The following is an 18,795-nucleotide window of genomic DNA, read 5'->3' on the forward strand; positions in this document are numbered from 1 at the left end:
CATAACCAGTATCTCAATGCTTGCTCTAGTTATTGTCTCACCGTTCTTTATCTTAGCCATAGGGCCTTGCGTTGGGACCATGACCTCTAGAAAATAAAGCCAAAAATACTCTCTTAAGTGTAACCTATTTATCTTTGGGAGGTAATGGACCTTTTTCAAATTTCCAAAAATATTTTATGCTTTATACCTATTTTTAAAGGGAACTTTCATATCTCTTTCTCCCTGTGTCCTCCCAGCACTCTAACCCAGCAGGTAGGTTTATTAACACCATTAGGGCCATTTGTCACAGGGAGACACAGCATGGTGAGGTAAAGTGATAGAATGGACCCAGCTGGGCTTCTGGTTAATGGCGGAGGAGGCGGGGATGTGGGACTCATGGACTCTGCCCATCTCCCCCTCTCTGTACTCTCTCCAGGAGCCAAGCTACTTGATCATAGTTTGAGGGGAATGACAATGAGGGAGAAAATTGAAAATTACTGGCTGAAAATTCTGGACAGAGTTGAGTGTATGAATCAACAGGACTGAGTCGTTCTGGTTATTCTGCAGAGAAGAACCAAAAGGTCATCGTCCTGAGGTATAAAAGCAGAACTGCTACTGAGCCTTCCCAGAGTAGCCCCATCTACAGCAAGACAGCCCTTGCTCCAAGCCCAGAGTTCTCCATCCCACCCATGACCACAACTCCCAGCGTCTAGCTAGGTGTTCATAATTTATTTGACCATCACAAATCTCTTGACTCCCTACTGTGTGCCAGGCACTTTGCTAAGTGCTAGGGCACAGAGGTAAAAACAGGGTGATAAGACATAATCCGTGCCCCTGTGGCATTCACAGTGCAGTCTGGAAGACCTTCCTGTAGATGGGTGCCATTGACTCTGGATAAGGCCATTGTCAAGAAGGAGGAGACGGCAGCGGGAGCACCTCACCCTGCCTGGTGGAATCAGGCATTCGGCACCCCCCAGCCACAGATGCGAGAGCATGAATGAGAAAGTGACGCCAACAAGATGTTGGGAGCACATTCCAGTCACATCAGGGCATGAGATGGAGCACTCTGAGTGTGGAATTTATTCTTCGACCACAGAAGGCTTAGCACAGGAAGGAAGCAGTCTAGTTACACTCTTCCCCACCTCTTTCCTCCTCTGCCCATTCTCAGCACCCAAATTCTAGGGCGTCTGATCAACACTGGGAATTAAAGGGTTCCTTTTGTTCCATCCCAAAGAGAAAAGAGGCTGGGTCTTAAGGAGGAGCCAGTCCAAAGTCCGTATCTGTTAGGTAGCAGACCCACACTGGCCACTGACATGCATAATGGTGCCCCTAGAGCCACCCAGAATAGTAGGCACCTGTGGGATCTCATCGTACTTAAGACTTGGTGAGGAGCAGGAACTAGGAGATAAGAGGAAGAGGTGAAAGTTGAGTATGAGGTGAATGCCTATAATCTCTCTGGGAGGCTGAGGCAGGAGGATGCAAGTTCAAGCCCGGCCTGGGAACTAAGTGATGTAGTGAGATCCTGTCTCAAAAAGTGGGGCTGGAGGTAGCTCAGTGTGAAGGCTCTGGGTTCAATCCCCAGTACCACAGGAAAAAAAAAAAGAGGAAGATGTGAGATTTCTAGAAGCCTAGGAAAGAAAGTTCAAGAAATAGCTATTAGTCAAAGGTGTCTTATGATAAAAAATGAAATGAGGGCTCTATCAAGGCAAGTAAATTAGCCAACTAAATCACTGATGATCTTAACAAGAACTGATTCAGTGAAGTAGGGTCTCTCGGCCTCGGCATTATTGCCGATTTGGGCTGGATGAACCTCTGTGGTGTGGGTCTGTCCTGTGCATTACCCACGCTGAGTGGCATCCCTGGCCTCCACCCACTGGGGACCAGTAGCACCTGCCAGGCACGACAACTGAAAATGATTCCAGGCTTCATCACAAGTTCTCTGGGAAGCAGAATCACCCCTGGTTGAGAACCTGTGCAATAGAGAGGTGTGGACAGAAGCCAGAGTGTGTGAGTTTGAAGGCCTTGAGTCTGGACCATCAGGCGATGGGAACTCTTGGAGAGGGTAGGGTTAGGAAAGTAGGTTCGGTGGTTGTTGTTTTACTCTATTTTATTTCTAATGGAAAATGCATGTTTGCCCTAGAGAAAAACTACAAAAGAAGGAAAGGGATAGTCATGGAGCAACACCTATTTAATTACTTCCCAAACAGGAAGTATCTCCAGCTACCAGGCTCCAGCAGGCTTCATGGATGCCAGGGTGAACAAATTAGTGCTTTATTCAAAAATTATTGAAAATGTCAAAGTGGCCCACAGCTTTCCACACCCTTCTAAGCCCTAATAATGAGTGAGACAGAGGTGACCCTGCATCAGGCAGCAAAAGCCTCAGGGTCCAGTGGATAGGAGGGTCAATGGCAGGCAACATAACAAGCACCAGGGGACAGGCGGTGCCGGACACTGTCAGCGCACCTTGACCGAGAGTTTGGAGAACATGAGAAATGATATTTAAGGATTAAAATGTGATGTTAGGGATTATCGTCAATTACCCAGGCAAAGTGGGAGGGGAGACTGTCACAGCTGTAAGGAAAGGCAAGCTGATCTGGAAAGAGCTACAGGGAGATGGTTATGTGTGAAACACAGGCTGGAGGAGGTCCTTAGTACATAGACAGATCATGAAGAACCTTACAGAACACTGAGTACTTTGACTATCCTGTGGGCACTGGGAAGGCAAGCTTAGTTTTCAAGCAGGAAGTGTGTGACCATACTGGCCTTGATCCCATTGGTCTGAGGAAGACTGGAGTAGGTAGGGTGAGAGTTACCAGGGGAGGTGCTGATGACCTGCTTTCCCAAGGACATGGTGGTCGGACAGGAGAGATAGTTTGGATGTAGGACTTGCTGGTTGATTGGCTATTGGTGTGGATTGGATGTAAGTCCTCTCCAAAACACATGTTGAAATTAGATCCTGAAAGTCACACTAATGGATTTGGAGGTGGGGTCTTTGGGGGGTCATTAGGACTAGATGAGGTCACAAGGGTGAGGTCCCAGGACAGCACTGGCGGCTTTATAAAAAGAGAGACCCAAGCTAGCGCACTTGCTCTGTCACCATGTGGTGCCCTCCACAGTGCCATGGCCCAGCGAGAAGGCCCTTGCCAGATGCTGAGCATCAGCTGAACAGATACTGGCACGACACTCCAGAACCACGAGCTACACAGACTTCTGTTCTTTATAAATTAGCCAGTCTGTGGTATTTCATTTTAGCAACAGAAAATAAACTAAGGCAGCTGTTGAGGCTGAAGTTGGGAGAGGAGGATTCCAGCTCCTGCTTCGGCTGCTCCCTGGGGGTGAGATGCCAAAGTACTTGGAGAGGAGGGTGTCTGGAGGAAGAGGAGGAGAATTCACTTGGGACCTTTTAAGTTTGCTGGTCTGCAGGAGAACAAAAAGGCAGTTGGAAAGAGGATCAGGAACTCAGATATATGACTGGAGGCTTAGATTTTGGAATCATTAGCATATTGATGTTAACTGAAGTCATGAGTATCAATAAAATCAAGGTACATATGTGGCCTTGGAAATGGGAGGACCTGGGTTAAATATATTTGGAGCTATAGTGAGTAGCTCCAAAACTGAAGTTTGCACGCCTCTTTTCTTTATATAGTACCCAGTGCCCAGTATTTAGTTATAGCGACAGAAAATGGAGTAAGGTATCCATCCAGGGCACCTGACAGAGAGCCCCATCACCTCCCACCTCAGGAGGGAGGACTCCTGGGCCATCATCTCTCCAAAGTACCTTCTCAGTTCCTCTTGCCCACTGACTGACAATGCAGTTACCTCCCTCTAGTGCTGAGCTGCAGAAAACCAAAGTTAATTCTATACCTTGTCCTGAAATGCAGAGACAGCTCAAGACCCAGACTTTATAATCAGGGCTCTGAAAATAATCAGCAGTTGGAAATGCTGATGAAAGCGGTGACCTTGGTGTTCTGCAACCGGCAGAAGGCTCATTAGCTTCTCGCAGCAGAACTAGTCCTGAGGAGTTAGACCAGCAAAACCACAAGGGTTTTGTCCCAGCTCTGGGGAGGCGCTGTGATGCAAGCGGACTCCCTGCTCTGCGTGTATTCACGGCTTCTCACTGTTACATCCTCAAGCAGTCACCTTTTCCCAAGGCTAAGCTGAAGGGCCATTTGTTTAGAGCTTTTGTTTTTGTTTTCATCTTCTTTTTCTGCAAAAAAAAGGGAAAGCTTCAGTTTATTTGATTGTTTCTCTGAGAACAAACAAGATCAGAGCTGGGTCCGGTGGTATGTGCCTGTCATCTCAGTTATTAGGGAGGCAGAGGCACGTGGATCCCTTGAGCCTGGGAGTTCAAGGCCAGCCTGGGTGACCTAATGAAGCCCCAGCTCAAAGAAAAGGAGAGACAGACAGACAGAGATAATAACAGACACAGAGACAACGAGAGAGATCCATCCTTAAATTTTGAAAGGAAATAGAAGGCTTGATACAGGAAATAATACTGGAGATGAAATATGAAATGTATCTCCCAACCTGTTAGCTGTCTGATATATGCCAAGCTCGTGTTCTCAAAAAAATCAAAGAATGAATTCTAGGAACAATGGAGTTTAAGAGTAGGAAGATATTTATTGATAGGATAGCTCCTGAGGGACGGGAAGGAACCCAAGTGGGTAGCTGGGGACCCCACTTTACAGGGGAGTTTTAGGGCATAAAATACACGTGGGCCACAGCCATGATTATCCAATAAGGTTACAAGTACAATCACTTAGGTAATGGTGGTCAAATTGGGAAACAAGTCACGTAACAAGCATGGATGGAAAGAACAAAGATTCTCCTAGGAAAAGTGGGTCCAGAGGTCTCTGGTCACCCATGGGGTGGCTGATGTCTATCTAAACTTCATTAGGACTAGTGTTTGTCCTCTGAGAAGTGTACAGGCCTGGTCATCTTATCTTTATCTGGAGGCCTGGTCTCCAATGGATGTGTCTCCTGCCATAATTGTGATGTGTTTCACCATTGTCCTGACTCTCTGGAGGGCCTAGCCCTATGTGACTGCCTATAATATTTCTACCTAACTCAACTGTCTATAATAGGCTCATGTGGCAATTGATGAGAGATAACATTTAACTAGGTATCCATGATTTTTCAGTTCATGGTAAATAGATAATCATTTAGCCATAGTCCACTGTAAAGAAGAAATCATTTGAGGCATGGAAATAATTTTAGCTCTCAGAGATATTTTATAAACCAGGGTCACACATATAATAATAAAGCTAAGATCACTTGAAAGCACATTAACCATTTAATTTAAGATAATTCTTTATATAAAAGTTTAACTCCTGTAAGACCATGTCTCAAAATTTTAAAAAATTTTTTTAAGATCTGGGATATAACTCAGTGCAAAGGGTTCAATCCCCAGTGCCAAAAAAAGAGGAAAAAAAAGTTTAACTCTGAAAAGATTTCCCTTGCCAGTAGTATATAAATACCTAAAGACAAAGTTAGGAGATTTCTTTTTAATTAACATAATCTACATCAAACAGAATTAGTTATATCTATTAGCAAGATGGGGTTAAGGAAGGTACTGTACCTTTAGAAGGTATCTCAACTTTGAGGCTTTGAGTTACTGGCACCTTGGGATTACAGTCGTCTTCCTTATCCATGGCTTAGCTTTCAGCAGTTTCAGATCCCCACAATCACCCGAAGTCCAAAAATACTGCACAGTACAATAAGGCATTTTGAAAGCAAGAGACTATACTCACATGATTTTATTACAGCATACTGTTATAATTGTTCTATTTTATTATTAGTTATTGTTGCTCTGTTACTGTGCCTCAGCACGTTAAACGTTATCCCAGGTGTGTATTAAAGGGTGTAGTATACACAGGGCTCAGTACTCTCCATGGTGTCAGGCATCCACTAGGCATCTTGGAACATTCCCCATGGATACAGGGGAACTGCAGTATGTAGCACCCATTTCTAAGAATAATCTTGACAGGAATGAGATAAGCAAGGGGGGTGACATAATGGCAGGGACTTGGGTGGAGAGATGTTCAGGAAGTAGAGACAAGATAGAACCAAGACAGAATCTCTGTCTCCTGCACATTTTGCCAAGGCCTGACACACTGCCACATGCCCACTGAGTGGAGTTGGCCTGGCCTGGCTTTGCATGGCAACACCCCACAGTGTCTTCGAAGGCAGTGAGACTCCAAAGCCTGGCCACCTTGCTCATTGTTTGCAGGAGATTTCATTGTAGCCCAGCTCCTTGGAGTTACTCATCCAATTTTAGAGTGCACAGGACAATGGCTGCTGTGCACCTCTAGGCTGTGCATTTCCTGAGAGTGGGCCTGGCCTTCAGCAGCCTGTAGTCCATGTCGGGTAGATTAGAGGATGAAAGACCCAGGATGCTTATGACTTGATGTCATCCAGAGGCATGAAACTCAGGAGCCCAGGGTAGGGAGAGCAGGAATGGTGGGGCTGGACACAGGACAGGTAGAATGATTTGAGTGAGGACCAGGACTAGGCTGACTGCCATGCCCATGCCCTGTCTAAAGGCTTTCAGCCTCAAAGAAAAACTAACCTGTGAGCATGCCTGGATGGGTGAACTTTCCCACCACTGGGGTACACAACACAGTTCCAGTCTATGGCTAGCTGGCTCCAAGGCAAGAACATCATTGGCAGAAAGGCCTAATGGATGAAGGCTCAGCCCAGAAAGCAGGCAGCAAGGGAAGAGTCCAAGAGGAAGGGTTCAGAGATGAGGTCCAGGCCCCAAGATCACACCCCATGACTCACCCACTGGAAGCGTACGGTGTAATCTCCTAATGTCTCTCTAGCCAATCAAGTTGACAATCAAGACAACTGTCTCATTGCCAGAGAACACTTTAGAGTCGAATGTAGTGCAACAGATGCCAGTTGCACCTAGTGACTAGGGAGTCATTATGGTGGTGTTAGAGAAACTATTGTCACCCCCCCTCAAAGTGTCCGTATCCTTATCCTCAAATCTATGAAACTGTAACCTCATATGACTAAGGGGACTTTGCAGCTGTGAATTAGGGTACCGATTTAATAAATTGACATATACACGCAGTATTTGGAGCAGTGTCAGTACATTATAAGCATTGAATCAGCATTAGCTTTTAAATTATTATTTGCTATTTGTGGAGAAGAGAACATGGGCCTAGTAGGGTTTACCTTGTCCAAGGTGAGTAGTTTCAGAGGAGACAGAACTAGGCCCAGATCCCCAAACTCCTGAGGTCCTAGGTGATTTGTCATTCCAATGTTACAATGTCATATTCTCACTGAATCTCATTTTTCAAGTTAAAACAACTAATTATAGCACATGCCCTTCTAGAGGGCTTAGCTACATTTCAAAACTATGATTAACCTCAGTTTTCAGACCCTTGAAAGAAAAAGGAAAAATAAATGGAAGGTCTTATTTGAAATCCTGTGCATTTGACTGTGAGATAGCCTAGTTAATAACACACTTGTCTCTGGTCAGACATAGCCCTCTCACTCATAGTTTTGTTCTCCCCATATGTGACCCAAACTGTTACTGGATTCTGGGGTTCTGTAGACTTTCCAGGTCCTTGGTGTCCTGAACAAAGAATTGGACAAGACTCAAGAAAGGTAGTGAGGTTTTTTTTATTAAAGGTAAGAAAAGAAGTACACTCTGCAAAGTAAGAGCGAGGTTAATAGCTGAAGTCTTTTGTTTCCCCCATTCCTCAGGCTGCTGTCAGATCTAGACTGTCTTATCACAAACCTGCTTGATTTCATGCCAGAAGAATTGAAGATAGCACTTTCTGATTGATCCCAAGTGCAGGGCTTGGGAACTGTGCTCTGCGCATGTGTCCTGGATTTCTGTGATTGACAGGTCCTGCCCACTTGTTCAACTGGTTTGCCACACCCTAATCTCCTGCCTCAAAGCCATCCCATAAAGGTAGCCCTGCATCCCTTATAAAAGAAACAAGTACTCCTAGGGAGAGTAAACTGGAAGATGAGAAAGCGTATCTAAGAAGATAATTCAGAGGACTTGTGAACTGCATTCCAAACCTAAGACATCACACTGCTCCATGGTAGAATCTCCAGCTTCCTCTTGCAGTGTGAGAGTGTTATTTCTACTGTGAGTTTCCAGATACACAGCTGCCCTTTGTCATTGGAGATCAGGAATGCTTTAATTGGGTTGTAAATGAAAAACAAACTCTGTTTTCTCTCTACTCAGCATAGCACGCTTTTCTGGCCGGATGTGTGGGTTTCTCCCCACACACCCAGGGGTTCTCCGGAGACACTGACTGGGTGTCCCATGATTCTTTAACCTATAGGTTTAAGGGCTCAGTCCCACAGGGCTACCATTTTCAAGTAGGAGGTTGTTGCCTGTACTTTGGAGCATCTGGCTATAAATCTGGGTACCAATAACACTGAGTTTGATTGATTTGCTCCGGTGGCTCAGGGAATCACTTTGTTTATTATCAGTTTATTATCAGGATATTGTAAAGGACACAGATAAAAAGCTAGATAAAGAAGTGGGTAGAAAACGGAAGTGGGCAGAATTTCCATACCTTCTAGGCATCCTACCCTCCCACCACCTCCAGGTGTTCTGCAACCAGGAAACTCATCAAATTTCATTGTTCAAGCTGGACATGGTGGCAGAAGCTTGTGATTCTAGCACTCTGGAAGGCTGAGGCAGGAGGATCACCAAGTCAAGCCCAGGCTTAGCCACTTAGCAAGACCTTGTGTCAAAATTAAAAATTAAAAAGGGGCTGGGGATGTTGATCAGGGCAAAGGCCCTCAACTCTCAGTACCTCAAAAAACAGAAAAGAATTTGTATGACCAGGTGGTCCGGTCTGTTCCAATAACCAGCCCTGTCACCAGTCTCTCCAGGTATCCCACCCCAGCTCATCTCTAGCAGAAGCACACATACTTTGGGAATCAAAAGGACCCATGAGGAAAGCAAAATCACTCCTGTGACTCAGGAAATTCCAAGGGTTCTGGGTGCTTTGTGATGGCTACCAGGGACAAAGACCAAGTTATTTCATATTGTACCACAGAGCCATTTGGAAGGGAAAAGGAATAATAAATGCCAAAATGTTCTTACAAACATAGTAAAAAAAACCCTTTAGAATAAAATGTCCAACCATTTCAAGGTGCTACAGATTTTACAAATGACAACAACCGTTAAATTTGAAGTAGTTGGAGACTTCGTGGACTTTATATTTTCACTTGTCAACCTACATAAACTCAGAGAGAAATTCTCCTGAGAATAATGACACTTATGAAGATTACATAAAGTAAATTTTAAAACAAGAACTCTCTGTTTGCACAGTTGTCTGTGAATTGTTCTTACTATCGGGCATACATGCATGAAATCCTCTTCTCCATGACATCCAGGCTTTATTTATTAATTTAATGATCTGTGGTTGGGGTCTGACAAAGTGACCTCATTTGGATTCTGGCAATGTTCTCACATTCTAGCATCTCCCTTCGGATTCCATGATGTGAACCCCTTGCCAACCGAAGATGTGGGCTGGGGATATCTGGGGAGGGATGACAACTCCCACAACTCTGAGACCCTCTTTGCCCCTGAGGTCTCAGTGGAGGACTCCAAATGCTTCCCATTCCTACCAGAATGTTTTCTTTCACACACACCTGGCCCCAGTGGGTAAAGCAGGAATGCTAAATAATTTGAATGATTGTAGGCTCATTCAGTGTTCATGCCCAGCCCACTGTTTGGGTTGATGGTCCATGGAACCTTCCACACATGTACAAACACATAGCTCTCCTCTGGGGTGCCATGCCCATTCTCTGGAGGCTTCTGCCATAATGTGCCACCCGCCATTGTCTGTCTCTGCCTCCTGTGTATGCCTTGCTGTGATGCCCACTCACTGTGGCTAAGACACCTGCCAGCAACAGGAGTGGCACTTTTTTGTGCCTGTTCCTTTGTCGCTTGGAGTCTAATAAGGCTCCAGGGGTGATGGGTGGGACAGAAGAAGAGCAGCCATTGTTCTATGCAGACAGACTAGCTCTCTCGCATGTCCCTGGGAGCCTGAGTCGCTTTCTGTTCTGAGTCCACACAGATGTGGCAAGAAGCAGGCTGTCGCCTCAGGAAGGGGTCAAAAGGCAAGAGGCCTCGGTCCTGGAGTGAATGGGCCACAAGGAAAGAAAGGAAGTTCTGTGAAAAGAAGAGTCAGGGCTAAGTTTCAGTCCCCTGGCCTGGGGGCAGTGAGGAGCAGGGCTGGGAGGGGCGGGAGGGGCCGGAGCCAGCGGGGGAGGCAGGCAGAGGTCAGCCCTGCGTGACTTGACGCAGGGTGCCTTGCCTGGGTTGAAATTGAGGAACTGAGGAGGCAGCAGAAGGGAGGCAGTGTCTCGCCACAGGATGGAAGGAGGTCTGCGGCCACCAGCTCTGCCTCATGCATCTCCAAGCACTGAGGAGATTAACGACCCAAGGAGGATGTGATATGGTCCAAAAACTTTTCCTGGATTTTTTCCGTAGGCGGCTGAGCCAGAGGCCCACAGCAGAGGAATTGGAGCAGAGGAACATCCTGAAACGTAAGTGACTGAGCCCCTGGCAGTGCCTGGCTTTGCTAGTTCCTGAGTGGTTGCCCACCAGGCTTCTCCCTGGGCTGCTGGGAGCCCATGGGACAAAGGTGACCTCCCCAGGGTGAAGGCACGTTTCACCCCACTCTGTTGGCTGCAGCCTCGCAGATTCGAGCAGAACCTCCCCTGTATTCAGTTGGGAAGTCAGGGAGAAGCTGAGAAATCCCACTAAATTACTACTAAGTGGCTTTTGAGGAGAGTGTGGGTCACCTTTCAACCAAGGTGGCTTCAAAACGCCAGTAGGGTTTTGCTGGCTAAAAATGAGGGATATGGCCCTTTGAAAGTGGGGATGAGAAAGCACGCATTTCCGTTCCAGCTGGCCGCTGTTGATTAAATTCTCCAGCCCTTTGAAACACTGAGTTTGCGGTCTGAAGCAGCAACTCCCAGCGAAAATGCCGTGTCTGTCTGTGCCCAGTGCCGTGCGTGGGACATTCACATTCAGAAAAAACCAGGTGTCACTGAGGCCACTGGCAGAAAAATAAATGAACCCCTGGTTTGGTCCAGGTCACAGAATGTATTTGAATGTATATGGAGAAGCCACTTGGTACTAAAAAATTGGAGTACAAAACACTAAAAGAAATCAACCCTTTTAGTCAGCAAATAATATTTTTCGTTTAATTTATGACCCTTTCTTCTCCAACCCAGAAACATCCTTTTAATTTTTCTCCAAAAAAGAGAAGTGTTTACTACGCGGTTTTCTAGACATGTTCTACACACGCGCACGCGCAGGCACGCACATACACACGCACAGGCACACACCCCTCTCACATGTGTGACCTTGCTCTGGCTGAATATTTCCACTTCAGCAGACCTGAAATGCTCTGGGTTGCACTTTGCTAGCCTTCTTCCCTCGTGACTGGGTCAGCCCTGGACAGTTTGCCAATGGGGGCGTAGAATGTGCTACGGCTGGAGGCTTCCTGAGCAGCCCCTGCAGGGCGCCTGCCTGCCTCTGTCCCCCTGCCCGGGAGTCCGGCCCTCACCTCCCCACGGCCACTTCCCAAGCGCTGGGTGCAGGCTGTGTATAGGGTGGGTCTTCCTCGGTTCTCAGTGCACCTCCCTCGTCGCCTGGGTGTCTAGGGATGTGTGTGTGTGTGTGTGTGTGTGTGTGTGTGTGTGTGTGTGATTATGCTCATCAGTGAGGACACCTAAGAGTTTCTAAGCATCCAGGCTGTAATCCCTGCAGTCTGGGAGGCTGAGGCAGGAGGATTACCAGTTTTAGCCCAGCCTGGGCAACTTAATGGTTTAGTGAAAGAGACCCTGTCTCAACATTAAAAAAAAAAAGAGGGAGGGTTGGGGGTGTAACTGAGTGCCAACAGCGTGGATTCAATCTCCAGTACCAAGTAAATAAATAAATAGCTTCTAAATTTACTGTGCTGTACAGTGACTGTAGAACTTTTCCAGATATTACTGTGGGCTGAGAAACATTTGGCTGCCTTTATATCCCCCTTTTCAGCCCCAGTCTGAGACCTGGTCCATTGTAAACATTCCATTGTTGGGAAGAAAGGAAGACAGGTGAACCCTGATTTCTATAGTCAGAAATCAGACCATCAGGCTCCCACGCCCCCAACCCGACCCATACCACACACATTGCTCCCCTCCCTCTGTGGCCCCTGAGACTGCCCAGCAAATGCATGCGACTGAACTGGAGCTGGGGGCTTCTGATCCACTGCCTAAGCTCTGAGAGGGGAAAGACCTCTTGGGACTGTTCAGGTTTCAGTCAGATCTCAGCAGTGGCAAGGGTCATCCACAGAGGAGGTCCGAAGTACCCAGCTCACCCTCGGTTTGCCCCAGCCCGGGAGAGCATGGGCAGCGAGACAGGTGACTGGGCTCTTCTCCCTGTGTCTCGTAGCAGAGGGAGTGACCAGGTGATCTCCAAAGATTGTTCCCATGGTTTTCTTTTATTTTCTTCTCTCTTCCTTCTCGTCCTGGTCCGGTAGCTGCAAATTAAAGAACTGCTTGACTAAGTTCAAACAGGTTGATCATTTCCCAGCTTTGAGAGACTGTTCAGAAAACAACATGTATTTGTCCCTATAGGCTCTTATTTTTCTCTGCATTCTGGAGCTCTTTTGTTCTGTTAGTTTTTTTTTTTAATGTGTGTATTCATCCACTTTGATTTGCTGAACAAGAAATGTCTAGTGGTATAAGAAAATATCCTTAGTTTGTTCTAAAACGTATTCTGAGCCAGGCCCAGTGGCACACACCTGTAACCTGGGCAGTCAAGGCAGGAGACTGGGCTGAGCAACCTACTAACTCAGCAAGCCAGTCTCAAAATAAAGCAAGTGCTAGGGACAGTCCCCAGGGCCAAATAAATAAATAAGTAAATAAGTATAAATAAATAGATCTTATTTTCTGGGTTTTAATTCCCTGGAGGAGCTGCTGGGTCTGGGGATGAGCAGGGTGGGGTCCTGAGAGCAGCTGGCTTGGGGTCCCGCTGTGAGGGTCTAGTTTGGTTTCCAGCCCCACGCTGCCCAGCCCTTCCTTTGTTCTGCAACCAGGGAGACCCTGTGCCCATGTGGGCACATCATGAACACTCCAATGGGGGCCCCTTGTAACAGTGACATCATGGGCCATGCCTGGCTTCTTTCTCACTTGTTTAATGGGTTATCTTGGCACCCTCTGCCGTGAATTCTTGACACCGGGTTTGTACATGTCTTTGTTCTGTTTTATTTTGTCTTTTCTTCCAGCACTGAGGATTAAACCCAGGCCCTTAGCACTGAGCTATGTCCCCAGCCCTTTTTTATTTTTCATTTTGAGACAGGATCTTACTAAGTCCCTAAGTTACCCAGTGTGGACTCCAGTTCTCCATCCTCCTGCCTCAGTCTTGCAGAGCCCTGGGATTCCAGGCGTGCTCCACCACACTGGGCTTTGAAATGAAGTCATGGATTCCGTAGGTAGTCGCTCGGGGCCCTGCCTCTCAGAGGGACCAAGGAGTCACACAGAGGAGAGGGGGGCTCCAGGCTCTGTCAGCCCTGGTACAGAGTGCCACCTTCAAGCTCAGAAGGGGCCTGTAGGGTCTGGAGTCCAAGGTCACCAGTAAGGAGAAGCGGGCCAGGCCCCAAGCAAAACCTGGAGGGGGTCGGTGCGCAGAGAGCTGAACTGTTTGTCTAACTAATTAGCCTTGGAGGGCATGGTTAGTTACTTAACTCCCTGGGGCTTTTACATCTGCATTTCTAAATCAAGGGTGGTGGCCTAAGTGGTCTCTGTCAATTTTAACCCACTGCCCTTGAGCTGCCCCTGGAGGCAGACTCCCAAAATCCCTCCATCCTTTCTCTCATCTGCAAATGTAGCTGTCTGGGTTTCCCTTCTTCCCGTTCTTGCTGTCCGCCCTCCAGTTGATTCTTTAATAAATTAATTCATACTAAGGTATTAATGGCTGACCGGTTTCCTAGATTTTATGCCAGAGAAATTTGCATTTTTACAAATACCACCTTGGGGATCTTTCTTCTTCTGGGTCTTACTGTCTGTCTCTGAGTTACCTGTGATCGATAAATTCATATCAATCTATGAATGGCCGGCTAGTGTAATGGGGATTTTCCCAAAGGGAAATTTGCATTTCTAAAGAAAACTTTGGGAGAGAGGGTCCTTACATCCAAAGGAAGGAGCATTCACAGTGGAGCTGCGGGCCCGCTGGAGACCCATGCCAGAACGGGCTATGAGGGTTTCCTGTGTTGCCCTTATACAAGGTCCTGATCCCCATAGGCATTGCCAAGGGCCTGGGATCTGCTCCGGGCTCCACCACTTGACCTAGTGGGTAAGTGTTGGTACCTTCAGTGTAAGTTGCCTGTAGACAGAGCAGCAAGAGGGAAGGGCATGGGGAGGGTTCATCAGATAATCCCACCCCCATTTCTCTGCTCAGGACTTTGCCTCCTGTAAAGCCCTGTCCTGTCCTGGGACCATCTGAAGCCACAACTGAATTGCAAGCGTGCATCCAAAAGGCAAACTCATTAAGTTATCAAAAAGGAGCTCGACAGCCATGATTACAAAATGAGGAAACAAACGTCCTGAACAATCTTAATGCCCCCTGTGCCAGAATCGGCTTGTGGCTTCCTACACCAGTGCCATTCTAAACCCAATGGATGAGAATCACGCATGAGCCATCTGGGACCCTGACTCACTGGTGTCAGGGTGTTTTTCAAGTCAGGCGACACTAGGCAGATACCAAAGAACCCTTCCAAGGCCCAGGTGGGAAATGATTTACGCAAGGTCATTCAGTTAGCTAAGCCAAAGAAGTAAGCCCAAATTCTCTGGCCCTCAAATCTCAGCTCCCTTCCCAGACCCCCTTACCTTTGGCCCTTCAAACCCCTGATGAGTAAGTCACCCACACACTGAGCTAAGAACCCCTGGGCTCTGAAGTCCCATCCTCAGATACTCCTGACGAGCCGTTGCATCCCACTCTCTGGTCACACACGTGTTCTGTAGACTCCTTGGAAGATTCAAAGCATTCGTGGAATCAGGGCTGGAGAAAGGTGAGCATTCTGAAAGTCCTGGTGATGCCGCCAGCCTCGAGTTTGCTGTTGGCCATCCCCCATTTTCCTTCTGCAGAAGGTGGAGGTCCGCTTGCTCTTCGGCCCTGCCCCGGAGCCCAGGGCCACGTGGAAGTGAGCTTCTGGGAGGCCCCGGGGGCGTGAGCGCAGCCCTCACCATGTCCACAGACAGGACCCTCACGAGCCCCGTGACGCTGTCTCTGCCAGTACCACTCCCACCCTTTTCAGACCCCATCTCCTTGCCTCCCGTTCTCCTTTCTCAGACCAGCATTTCTACCTGAGGACCCAAAACCCCACATCACATTTAAAAAACAAAAAAAGTAAAGGTCACCTGCTGGCTGCCAGCTTGAAACCATGCAGACAGGTTGGGGAACAGGCAGGGGGTGGCAAGGGAAGGGGACACGAGTGTTCTCTCCCCCTTTCAAGCTGAAGTCCCTGGGCTAGAGCCTGTGACTGCACTGCACTCAGAACCATCTTCGCTGTTTCTTTCAGCTCGCAATGAACAAGAGGAACAAGAGGAGAAAAGAGAGATCAAGAGGCGGTTAACTCGAAAGGTGAGAAGATCCTCCATGCAGAGGGCTGGGATGGGAGAAGGTGGGCTGCTTGCCACCCCTTTGCCTCTGCTGGCTTCGGTAGCCTTGAAGCCACATGGCCCACTGGTTCCCCACCACAGGTGTCAGAGTGCATAGCTTTTGGACCCTTCAAGACTCCCCCAGGTGAACCGGTGCTCAACATAGCATCCTGACCCACCGTCCTTTTGGCTGGTGACATTCAACCCAGCTTGATTGGTGATACCCACCAACCCCAAAACAACTTGCTGCTTTTAAAAATTCATTATAGGGATTGGGGGTGCAGTTCAGTGGTACAGCCCGGGCTTAGCACATTCAACAAACTGGTTTCAATCCCCAGCACACAGAGAAATTATTATAACCCCATCAAGAGATCAGAAGTTCATAGCAATTTAAATATAACTTGTCAATTTGCTGTGATGCTGGGAAAATGTGAATTTTTTTTTTTTTTTTTGCTTCCTGATACTATGCCTTACCTGTTAGTGTTTAAGAACTATTTGACTTAATTATGTTACATGCAGTGTGAATTACTGGATTAGGGAAATGCCAAAAGTACCGATAAAATGAATGCAAATGTTTGTAAAGCACTCAGATAAAAGTCATAAAAGCTGGCATTTTTACATATTTTAACCCAAAAATGGATGGTTTAGCAATGCAAGGTAGACCTACATAGATCTCATGGTACATGGGTGGCCTCTTGAATAACAAATTCTTGGGTGATATTGCAAAGTTTAATTAATTGATGACACAAGAAATGACACCATCTTCTACCTGACAAATATGTTTTCAATCAACCTCCTACAGTGACCATCTTGAGAAAAGATACTCAAATCTTAAAGACAGTGAAGAGACCTGTTAAATTTTAAAAGGTTTATTAGTAGATTTTTTTTCTTAGAAATGTTATGCAAAGGAAGAAATTCAGTGATCCTAAAATATCATACAAATTATTAAGGAGATGATTTCTGTTTCTTAGCACACCCTAAAAGTATCCTAAACTTCTGGTGACAAGCCAAACGCCAACCCAGTTAAAAGAAGCAAGACAAGTAAGGGCCTGAACCATTAGGTGACTGGTTGGTGTCACTCTGGGGGACACTAGGATAAGAACTAAATGACCTAATTTCAGCCAGTTACTCTTACCCCAATCAAAATCTGTCCCTCTACACCCTAGGACCATCCAGGCTTTGGACACAGAGTATGGTTATTCCTGAGACTGAGTCGTGGGAGGAAGAGGAGAAACACATTCACTTGTCCTAAGTGTGCCTTTGAAATGATGGGCCTGTGGAAAGGAGACTAGTGATAGCCCCTCATTTCTGGCACAGAAAGGTCTAGACATTCTAAAACATATTTAAATCAGATTTTCATCAAGTTCATGGAGTTGATTGCTGGAACTCACAAAGTCTCCAAAACTTCAAGGTTGCTTACTAATAACCATAGAAATTACTTAGACATATATTCAATTCTTATCTCTTAAAAAAAATCACATGACCTTGCAGAGAGAAACCTGCCTAGTTGCATCGATTTGGTAAAAGGATAGAGAGTCCCTTCCCACACCCATCTCCCCTAGGGTAAGTCACGGGATGGGCTGTTACCTTCATAGAGCTTCTAGTTTTTGCAGGTCCCCAAGGTAAGATACTTTCCTCTTTGCCCCCTGGTTTCCTCTCCTCTCCTTTGCTCCCAGAAAAATGGCCTTGCAACCCTAACATTTGCCCTCCCTGGGCTCTGGGAGTTAGAAATAGTGAGTCTGAGCGCTGGGTGACTGTAAGGAAAAAACTGGAGGATGGGAAGCAGCTTTCACCTCTGTTTGTATCCCAGAGATGGGGCTCCTGCCAGCCAACAGGGATTCCATATTTCACCCTGACTGTAGGCAAGTTCTTTTCTCTTGAGCCTTTATCACACCAAGACCAAATGCCAGGAATGGTGGCTACTTTTCATTTACTTACCCTCAGCCCAAAAATTTCCTCAATAAAGCTCTATTCAATTCTAATGTACTAGTGCGAAAAATAAAACCCAGTGGCTGATGCTGAGAGCAACATACCAGGCATTTTTGTCAGCCAAATTGAAAATAATCTAAAAATTACGTGCTAAAAAACATGCCTATCTTCCCTCTCTAAAAAAAGAAATAATAGCTAAATAGATGGGTGGATGCATGCACGTAGGCATAGATGGAAGGAAGAAAGGAAAGAAATCCACCTAAGGGTCAGGTTGTACAAATAGTGTAATTTGGGTCTCAATTAATTTCCTCCTTTTTTTTTTTTAGCTTTTGTTTACCCATGATACTATTGCTGCCATATAGTGACACAAATGCGACCAACCACTGCCCCCAACCCTTCTTCCATTCCAGTCCATTATTCCCGGAAAACCTGACTTTACCCTCAAAGATGATTTCCTCAGCATGAAGGAATGACCTCAGGTTGCAGGTACCCAAGGGCTGCCACTAGCCACAGGCTGAGGGTCTGTTCTCTAAGCCCCATGTGGTCGGGGGACAAGCCCACCCTCATGGAGGAGGGGCCGGCTACTGATTCCACACTCAACCTGAGACCCTAGAGGCAGCAGTCGGCCTGTCCTGGCTCACTCCCTTCTTACACATGGGCACCTTACTGACTTGGTGTCCGAGGCCCACAGAATTCAGGCACAAGTAACTGACCCTGCCCTTCAGAGCCTACATTGAGTCTCCTGTTCCCACCAGACTCTGCCATGGACAGGCTGTTGGTACCATCCAGATCACCATTTCCAGGAAGACAAATAGAAAAGTCAGGGCTTAACAACTTTTTCCAATCTTAGCACACATACAAAACAATACTCTTTGTCCAACATCCTGGGGTCAGCCCTGCTAGTCCTAAGAAACAAAAACTGGGAATTTTGAGTAGGAGTCTGTTTATCTGAGGTAAATGTGGTAAATATTCAGTGTTTTTATATCTTTTAATTATAGTGCAAACTTCCCCTGCACCCACATTTTGGTGTCAGGCTGGCCGCCATTTTGTTTACAATGACCACAGCCATAAAGCCTGTGGTTTCATGTGACAAACCAACTCTGAAGCCAAAATGTCCTGCCCTGGGAAGCCCATGGCTGCCTCAGGAGAGACTGGAGCTTCATAGAGGAGGAGCTACATGGAGTCTAGGCAAGTGGGCAGCTCCACAGTCGCTAGGCCTCTGGTCCCTGGAACTCCCCACCACTGGCCAAGAGG

The 18,795-nt window shown here is 46.8% G+C and overlaps 1 protein-coding gene across 11 annotated transcripts in view; it reads left to right on the forward strand.

Annotated features, from left to right (window-relative positions):
- Phactr1 (phosphatase and actin regulator 1) overlaps positions 1-18,795 on the forward strand; it is a 512,176-nt gene that overhangs the window by 490,162 nt on the left and 3,219 nt on the right. For all 11 annotated transcript variants that reach the window (XM_013073205.3, XM_004847676.4, XM_087181168.1 and 8 more), the window contains 2 exons: positions 10,454-10,509; positions 15,534-15,595. In XM_013073205.3, the coding sequence (XP_012928659.1) occupies positions 10,454-10,509; positions 15,534-15,595 (118 nt within the window). The remainder of the gene's footprint in view (positions 1-10,453; positions 10,510-15,533; positions 15,596-18,795) is intronic.

The sequence above is a fragment of the Heterocephalus glaber genome, unplaced genomic scaffold (genome assembly GCF_053883595.1).
Source record: "Heterocephalus glaber isolate CG9 unplaced genomic scaffold, H.glaber_assembly_v1.0 deba00001472, whole genome shotgun sequence".
NCBI lineage: Eukaryota > Metazoa > Chordata > Mammalia > Rodentia > Bathyergidae > Heterocephalus > Heterocephalus glaber.